We start from the raw sequence: 9,423 nt of genomic DNA, 5'->3' as shown, positions 1-9,423 counted from the left end.
AAGTCATGAGAGCTCCACCCTTGTGAAGGAATTAATGATGTTATAAAGGAGTTTGACGGAGGGAACTCACTCCTCTTGCCTTTTTGTCTTCTGCCATGTGGGGACACAGCTTTCCTCTCCTCTAGAGAGTGCAGCATTCAAGGTGCCATCTTGGAAAGAGAGAACAGCCCTCATCAGATGCTGGCACCTTAGTTTTGGACTCATAGCCTCCAGAACTGTGAGAAATACATTTCTATTCTTTATAAATTACTCAGTGTGTGGTATTCTGTTATAGCAGGACAAACAGATTAAGATACTGGCTTTTAGTCAGGCTCCAAGTTTCTGTAGCCCTGTATTCCTGAGGTTATCTCACTGTGAATTCAACCAATTCTCTACGGAGCTCAATAGGGTGCTTCAGCAGTGAAATAGCTTAGTTCAGTTCTCCTTAACCCAAGCCATGGCCCATTTAGATGAGTATTCAATATCCAAGCTCTTGAAAGAGTGGACTCTTAGTTTGAGGTACAGTAGCCAGGAAGAAAAAATATGGTGGAGCTTCCCATTCCCTTCACTTTCTGTGCAAGAGTAAGCTACTTTTTTTCTGGACTAAACATGGCCCACTTGTGGGTATTCTGATTTATAGAACAGATACAATATCAAGTGTTCTTCACTGGATTAATTTTGTGTACCTTGCCCCTAATAATTATATCAGAGAAGGAATAATTTCCCAGATTGGGGCTGATTTGGCAGGGTCTCTACGTTGGCACTGTTATGAATTGCTTTAGGGAATTCATGCTTTTGAGGCTTCCCTCTTGATATCGAAAAAGGAAATAACCCAGTATTTAGTCAGTTTCCAGTTCCCGATAGCTTGTAGGGTGGAAGAGGTTTACAGGGTAGGTATTAGGGAGCGGTTCTTGGGTAGATATGGCCCTTGTCTGGTTCTTTCTCTTTTTTATAAATCTCTTGAGTGCTGCTAGGGTTTGAATGTGTTCCCCAAACAAGATGGCAAACTCGTGGTAAGAAGCTGTGAAACAGGAGTAGAAATTAGTATGCTGAGAAGCAGATTTTAAAAGCTGTTTCTCTTCAGATCATCTTTTTCATATCACTTGATAAGCATCTTGAAACACCATGGCTGTAGCTGCAGTAAAATGGGTGATGTCAAAGCAAACTATCCTGAAACATTTATTTCCAATCCAAAATGGAGCTTTATATTGTGTTTGTCATAAATCTATATATTCTCCTCTATCAGATGACTATAATTGCAAAGTAAATCTTGCTCTGACTTCTGATGGCAGGACAATAGTATGTTACCACCCTTTTGTGGACATTCCATATGAACACACAAAACCTATCCCTTGGCCAGATCCTGTGCACAATAATGAAGAAACACATGATCAAATCCTGAAAACCAGATTGAAAGAAAAAAATTGAACCCCTTGAACAAGAACCTGTTGTAGAACAACTTAGCAAAATGTTCTTTACTACTAAGCACTGCTGGTCTCCTTATGGACGGTATCACAGACGGCATAAGAATCTGAATCCTCCAAAAGACAGATGATGCTGAGGTTCCTGGGAGAATCAAAGGGAAATATGCCTCATTTGCCATTTGAGAAAATGCAGCTGGTGTATGCTAATATATAGTAAAGTAATAATGATAAAATATCTTTTCATATATTAGAATGTGTACTTTTATATATGTTAAGTAATTCTGAATTTGACATTCTCATTTAGAGAAACCTATTACATTTTCTTTTTCTTTTTCAATTTTAGTCTTTCATTTATGTATGGTCTCCAATTTAGAACTTTTCCATAGTGCCAAAGCCATACATATTCAGTAGAACATCCATAGATTACATCAGAACACTTTGTTATAAAATAGGCTTTGTGTTAGATGATTTTGCTCAACTGTAGGCTAATGTAAGTATTCTGAGCATATTTAAGGCAGGCTTGCATTTTCAATTTATGGTATTTTCAATTTACAGTGGGTTTATTGGTATGTAATCCTACCATAAGTTGAGAAACATCTCTTTTTCTGTGTCTAGCATGATTTAAGTATTTTTACATCATTAGCCAAACATTGTTAGTAGTATAAACATAATTAATAAAAAGGTGCATGGCTTTCCTGAGGGAGATTTTTAAATTGCCTTTGAGAATAAAGTCATAAGGTCTACCAAGAAAATAAATGTTATAATGTTTCAATTGGCTTCTAGAAAATAATTAAATTATTGATATTTTGATCAGGTTTTACTATCTACTAGGCCCCTTCCATCCATTCTTATTAAATTATCAAAATAATCCTTTGAAGAAGGAGCATAATCACATTTTACAGGGACTCGAACCCTACCAAACAAGTGGGAGAGCCAGGAGCCGAACTGTCAGACTCCAAAGCTTTTCTCAGTGCATCACAATGACAAAGGGGTGGTTTTCTTTCACCCAAGAATGTGCTTTCCTAGAGATTTTTCTAGATAGAATATTATGTAATTTGTTTTGAGGGTTTTTTTCCCTGGCTGTCTTAAAGATTATGCTAGCTTCAGAACACATGCAAACAGCTGCAGCTCTGTGGTTAAAATGTTAATGTCACTTAGACTAGTGTTATGAGAATGTTAATAGATAATTCTGCTGCCACTACTAGCTTATGTGTGATCCTTAATAGCATTGCTTCCACTTCGATTTCTATTTAGGAGGTAAAGAATCTTTTAATAAGTAGAAAATTCCTTTATTTAAACTTGTACTGTAAAATGTTTGTGATGCAGTAAAATTGATGTGAAAAATAATTTCTCGTTCAAAGTCTATTGTTTGATCTAGTTCTTTTAATAAAGGAACTCTAGTTGAAGTTTCAAGTTAAAAAAAAAAAAAAGAGGTAGGCTGGGCGCAGTGGCTCACGCCTGTAATCCCAGCACTTTGGGAGGCCGAGATGGGTGGATCATCTGAGGTCATGAGTTCTCAACCAGCCTGGCCAACATGGTGACACCTCATCTCTATAACAACAACAACAAAAAGAGGTGATTAGGTCATGAAGACTCTGCTCTCATGAATGGATTAATGACATTATCATAGGAGTGGGTTTGTTATATGGAGAATGGGTTTCTCATGAAAGTGAGTTCAGCCCTCTGCTGCACTGTCTCTTACATGCTTTCTTGCTATGGGATGCCTTCTGATCTAGGCCACTCGTATTAGTAAGTTCATAGGTATTTTCAATATTGTACACTAAGTTCAACAACAACAACAACAAAAATCAGAATGTAACAATCTAAAGAAGTCGGATAGGTATATAAAGGTGAACCTGAGTAAAAAAGTGGACATTAAAAAAACCCCATATATTTCTAAGAGAAATTACTTAAGTATATTTATTACTTTGAAAAAATCTTTAGGCTGGGCGCTGTGGCTCAACGCCTGTAATCCTAGCACTTTGGGAGGCCGAGGTGGGTGGATCACCTGAGGTCAGGAGTTCAAGACCAGCCTGGCCATCATGGTGAAACCCCACCTTTAAAAAAAAAATTAAAAAAAAAATTAAAAATCTTTATAACTATAAGCTGGAGGCAAGGAAGTAACACTTTTTCTTTGTGTTGGGGTTTCTTTTGGATAGCAATTTTTCAGCATCTGGTGATATTTAGGACATTTTCAGAAAAACAGAAAAGTTGGTCAGAATGAATGTTTTCCCCAGGCATGTAGTTGTGTAATGTTAAGTGAAAATGAGAGTAAAATTTTGAATATACGTTCATGATCATAAAACATTAAGACAAAGAAACATGGAAAATGCACATGCACATCATTAAGTCTTATTTTTCTCCCCGGAGTCTAGCTCTGTTGCCTAGGCTGGTGTGGAGTGCAGTGGTGCAATCTCAGCTCACTGCAGCCTCTGCCTCATGGGGTCAAGTGATTCTCCTGCCTCAGCCTCCTGAGCAGCTGGGATTACAGGCACGCGTCATCATGCCTGGCTAATTTTTTTGTATTTTTAGTAAAGCTGGGGTTTCACCACGTTGGTCAGGCTGCTGAGGCTCACACCTGTAATCCCAGCCCTTTGGGAGGTCAAGGCTAGCGGATCACTTGAGATCAGGAGTTTTAAGTTTTAGTTTATGATTAAGTTTTAGGAATTAAGAACCCCTCTTAAAACCAAGTATACCTATGACTATGATTCATATTTTGAAAATACAATTGTTCTTATAGAAAAACATGAAAGGGAAAGTTAAATAATGCTAAGTAGTTTTCCCTTAGGGGCTGGGAATAGGGAGACTTTTAAAAATCTCATATCTATGGTTTAAAAAATGATGAGGTACTGTTTTGTATTGAAAAACATTAAACAGAAAAAAAAATCCACAAGAAGGAAATACAGCAAACTACAATCAGAAGTTGAGTTGGTGAGACAGCGTTGTTTTCCTCTTTCAATATTTCCCTGTGGAACATTTTTCCTGTAATAAGCATATATATATACTTTTTATAATAGAAATCAAACTTTATTTTAAAAATTAAGATCAAATCCTGTTTTCAGTTTTTCTTTGTTTGCAGTTTTATTATGTGACAAAGGGGGCTGGGTGGAGCATTCATAGAGCAATTGAAAATCTAGGAATCAGTTCAGGGGTCAGAAGTGATTTTTTGAAATAATTTAAAAATTTTCCATTGATACATTTTATACATATTTATGGGACATATGAAATATTTTATTACATGCATAGGATGTGTAATGATCAAGTCAGGGTATTTAAGATATTCATTACTTTGTTTATTTATCACCTCTACGCGTTGGGAACATTTTAAGTCCTCTCTTCTAGCTGTCCTAAAATATAAAATACATTGTTGTTAACTATATAGTCGCCCTACTCTGCTATTGAATATTAGATTTTATTCCTCATATATAACTGTATGTTTGTACCTACTAATCAATCTCTTATCTCCCTCACCCCATCGGCAAATGTTTCCTGTAAAGGACCAGACAATAAATATTTTCGGCTTTTCAGGCCACATCGTCTCTACCACAGCTACTCAGTCCTGCCTTTGTAGCACAACAGATATAGGCAATAAGTAAATTAACAGGAGTGGCTTTGTTCCAAAAATTTTTTATTTATGGATACTCACCTTTAAATTTCATGTGTTATCAATTCTTCTTCTTGTTTCCTAACAACCACTAAAAAATGTAAAACTACTCATTTGCTATATAAAAACAGATGAGAGGCTGAATTAGGCCCATAGGCCATAATTTGCTCATTTCTGAATTAGATGAAATCAGGATGGCAATGAACAAAACATACCACAGTTACGCTAAAAGTCTCCAATAGGGATGCCAATACATTTTGTGTTTATTTCAATCTGTGATTTCTCTACATTTTTTCCTTTAAAGATTTGCTTCTAATTTCAATGTCTTAGGAAAAGGATGCCAAGCCATTTTGTTGAAACATTAATATAGGAATAGGACGACCTGAAAAAAATGCTCATGCAAATCCAGGTCTATAAATATTCAGTCTTTTTTGTGTTACACATTTCTGGAAAACATGAATAACACACATGAATCAGTGATGACTCTGTAATAGGGGTATAAACAGAATATTGTAGGATCACATAGGAGGAAGAGTAATTCTGCTCATGGAAGATGAATTTGTATTTATTAGAAAAATTGGTAAGAAACAGTCCAATAGTGATATGGTTTGGTTCTGTGTCCCCGTCCAAATCTCACGTTGAATTGTAATTCCCAATGTTGGGGGAGGTACCTGGTGGGAAGTGATTGGCTCATGGGGGCCGATTTCCCTCATACTGTTCTTGTGATAGTTCTCAAAAGATCTGGTTTGGGAAAATCTGTGCATTATAAAATGCCAATGTTCAACAGGTCAACAACTAGGTAACATTTTTTTCTTTTAATTGAACTGTTGAAAAACGTGTGCTTTGAATGAAGAGACCTTCCAAACAGGCTTTGAGTGAGCAACACAGCTGTTTATTCACCTGGGTGCGGGTGGGCTAAGGCCGAAAAGGGCATTAGCAAAGGGCAGTGGGATAGGAGTTGGTTTTATAGGTTTGGGTAGTTTTTTGGGGGGCAAGGGTGTTGCAGAGTAAGATCAGTTACAGCGGTGGGGTGTAGGGGGCAAGGAGTATACGTGACCACGAGTTCAGTTACAATGGCAGGGTTGGGTGAGAGGTATTTACATTATTATAAGGACAATTAAGATGGCAGGGTTGGGTGATGGGCTTGTCAGGGGAAGCGATCAGAGACAATGGCGAACGCAAGCAGGGGGTGGGAGGCATCAGCCAAAGCAAGCAGGACTTCAGACTTTCAGGCTCCAGGCTTGCATATGGAGACCTGACATGAACAAATACATAAATACATATTGTCTTATAAACCCATCCTTAACTCCCATATCATAGGTAACTAACTTTACAATTATTTCATGTACCCACTGAGGCTCTTTTTATTTGCACATGTAATTATAAATGGACAAGCTTATCCCATATAAACTATCCGAGTTTCAGTTCTGAGTTAATGGTCAGTTGCTCTCCTTCCTGAACTACTTTTTCTCTGTTTAACTCTAGTTGCAAGCACACCAACTTCAGACTCCGGGCACTTCTCAAAAATGCGGTGTCCTGGCTTTTACATAAAAGCATTAAAGCAAAGTTAACCAATTTCTTTATGCCTAAGATTCTAGGCTACCAATTTTATCAGGAAAACACAAGAGTTAAATGTGGAGGGCTGTGTCAAACACAGCCACTTTGAAGGCACGACATAAGAATTGTAAACTTTCATGTGTTACATTACAGAAATCTGAAAGGGGAGCATTAACCAAATACCATTTGAACTTAAGAAACCTCTTCCAGTCACTCTCCCAGAGTGACGGAAATGCAGAAATCTGTATTCCAGCCTCAATTCAAGACAGCCTTCTAGCTGCAATCCCATTTTCCCAACATTTCATCACTCAAACACTCTTATTTAAAAAATACTTCAGTTCCTTAGTCTTCTCAGTACAACTAAACCACACAGCTGTGGCATGGTGGAAAAAGAAAAACAAAAAACTCGAACATCCAGGAGCTCCCCTGCTTTGAGGGCAAATTTAAATTGCAAGCAGTGAGGTAAGGAAAGGCCAGGTATTTTTGCAAAGTTAAGTTTCTCCTAATTAGTAATCTTCTGGGTATCTAAGAAAAACTTTAGATACAAGAAGGGGTGAAGTTTATCTCAGGAGAGTCTTCTGGGAGAGACGATGACGAACCGAACTCCAAGGTTTTAGAAGGGGCGCAACACTTCAACGGGTGTCCCTCCTGACTCAGGGAATTGCTGGCCGCACCCAAGCGAGTTCCCGCCCCCAGCTCCACCCACCGCAGGAGGAAAGGTCAGTAGCTCGCAGTGTCAGGGTAAGAAAACAGGAGTCCCGCGAAACTTCCGTCCTCCCTGGATCCCAAGGGGGTGGACCCAAGGCCCAGGGGCGTCACCGGAAGTGACGCAAGACGCGACCTCCATTTTGTGGAGCGCTAGAGCCGCTAAGTGCGTCAGTTGTGGAGAGACGTAGACGAGTGAAGTCCTGGTTTGCGTGGAGGCCGAGGACTCCGTCGCAGACTACGGACCTGTCTGGGTCTTGGCCGCCAAAGACCCCGTCCGGTAGGTGAGTGGCCCACTTTGAGGGCAACCCTTCTCGGATCGAGGTTTCTTCATGGCCGCTCACATCGTGAGTAGCCGGGGCTGCTTTCTTTGCGGAGGGCGGCGTCTATAATGAGCACAGTTGATTCGAGGTGGGCGCTGGGGCACGTCTCCCTTTTGGCATTCTGTTTTAAGGGTATTGAAATGCAAGGGTGGTCACTGTTGGGGTCGTTTTGACAGCGGTTGCGCGCCCCTCCCTGCCAGGCTTAACGTCTTCATTACCCGGACCCGTTGAGTAGTGGGCGGTTCTCTCTGACTTTGCTGGCGATGCGGCTGGGCCTTTTAGAGGGCGGCCACAGTGACCCCAGAACGGTGGAGTTGCTGGGAGGAGGCGGGAGAAAGGAGTTTGGCACGCGCAGCTCTACTGCTGCTGATCCTGCTGTTGCTTCTGCCCCGCCATTTTGTGGTCGCGGAGAGCCCGCCCGCCGCTGTTAGCGCAGGCGCGGTCGTAGCGTCGCGAGATTCCGGCTTCCACCCGCTGTGACGCCCCCGTGAGGCCGCCTTTGGGCTGGCCTTGCGGAGTGCGGGGGCGGCTCCGCCCGCACTTCTCGGTCTTTCCTAACTGCGGCAGATGGGAGGGGGCCAGAGCGCCGCGGAGAGTGTGCGGCTGCGCAGTTGGAGAGGTGGCGGTGGGCGTTGCGGTTGCTGCGTCTGGGCCCAGGGAGCGAACGTGTTGGAAACGAGCCGCGTTTTAGTTTTGTCCGCAAGGAGACTGGTCTCATTAGAGGCACTCTTGGCAGTCTCGTTCATAATATCACCGGGTAAATATTTTATGCCGTTTGTTTTTGATTCTTTGATCAGGCAATCCTCTAACAGTCATTGCTGTTATCTCGATTGAATTACTTTCTAATAGAAAATACTAGCCGGACATCATGAGTGGCTGTCGAGTATTCATCGGGAGGCTAAATCCAGCAGCCAGGGAGAAGGACGTGGAAAGATTCTTCAAGGGATATGGACGGATAAGAGATATTGATCTGAAAAGAGGCTTTGGTTTTGTGGTAAGTGTTTACAACTTGGTGAATTATATGCTGAGTGGTAGAGTTTTGATAAGCAGTTGTTTTTGATCTTGAGCCCGGGTAGAATATTTGCCTTCAGAAAATGTTACCCATTTTTGTGTCTGAATTTTACTGAGGGTGAAAACAACTTAAACTTGGAAGCTCACTGGAACCCACTCCAGTGGCTCTTTCATTAGGTTTTCCTATATGGTAGTGTCGTTAAGATACTCTCCCATTCCCATTCTGTCTCCAGATTTCAGTGCTCTTAATATGTTGTAGAATATTCTTTTAAAGCCATGTTAAGTGTCTTATATTTACATTTTAGGAATTTGAGGATCCGAGGGATGCAGATGATGCTGTGTATGAGCTTGATGGAAAAGAACTCTGTAGTGAAAGGTGAGGCTCCTGTGTAACTAGTTAGTCCTGAGACATAGCGCAGATTGGGTCTGCTGGGATGTTTTTCTAAGTAGATCTATATAATTTAAGTGTATAATGGAGATTTCTCTTCTGTTTTTTTGTAGGGTTACTATTGAACATGCTAGGGCTCGGTCACGAGGTGGAAGAGGCAGAGGACGGTACTCTGATCGTTTTAGTAGTCGTAGACCTCGAAATGATAGACGGTATGTGAAGGGTGGATGGCTGCATTGAACGATTATTGTAGGGGAAGCATTTAAGGTTCAGGAGTTATTAGCAGTGACGATTCCGGGTCCTACCGTATAATTTTTTTTTTTTTTTTTTTTTTTTTTTTTTTTGGGCTCACACATTTCCCCCGGGCCTTCTTTGCCTCCCTCAAACCCCACCTCCCCGGGTTAAGCGGAACTTCCCCCCTCCAAAAATCTG

At 40.9% G+C, this 9,423-nt stretch overlaps 1 protein-coding gene and 1 pseudogene across 7 annotated transcripts in view; both read left to right on the top strand.

Annotated features, from left to right (window-relative positions):
• The first annotated feature begins 697 nt into the window (after window positions 1–697).
• Window positions 698–2,766, top strand: LOC116528522 (annotated as a pseudogene). The gene has a single exon (XR_004259076.1). The product of XR_004259076.1 is annotated as a 39S ribosomal protein L42, mitochondrial pseudogene (transcript).
• A 4,614-nt stretch (window positions 2,767–7,380) lies between these two features.
• Window positions 7,381–9,423, top strand: part of SRSF5 (serine and arginine rich splicing factor 5) — a 5,751-nt gene continuing 3,708 nt past the window's right edge. For 2 of the 6 annotated variants that reach the window (XM_032245787.1, XM_032245784.1), the window contains exons 1-4: window positions 7,396–7,680; window positions 8,442–8,586; window positions 8,909–8,979; window positions 9,105–9,203. In XM_032245787.1, the coding sequence (XP_032101678.1) occupies window positions 8,461–8,586; window positions 8,909–8,979; window positions 9,105–9,203 (296 nt within the window). In that variant the 5' untranslated portion in view covers window positions 7,396–7,680; window positions 8,442–8,460. Of the gene's footprint in view, window positions 7,681–8,441; window positions 8,587–8,908; window positions 8,980–9,104; window positions 9,204–9,423 lie in introns of all 6 variants that reach the window. The other 4 variants (XM_032245786.1, XM_032245783.1, XM_032245785.1 and 1 more) reach the window with 4 other exon arrangements.

Source organism: Sapajus apella, unplaced genomic scaffold (genome assembly GCF_009761245.1).
Source record: "Sapajus apella isolate SASKATOON/1434 unplaced genomic scaffold, GSC_monkey_1.0 scaffold59, whole genome shotgun sequence".
Classification (NCBI taxonomy): Eukaryota; Metazoa; Chordata; class Mammalia; order Primates; family Cebidae; genus Sapajus; species Sapajus apella.
This window is presented reverse-complemented; position numbering and strand designations above follow the sequence as displayed.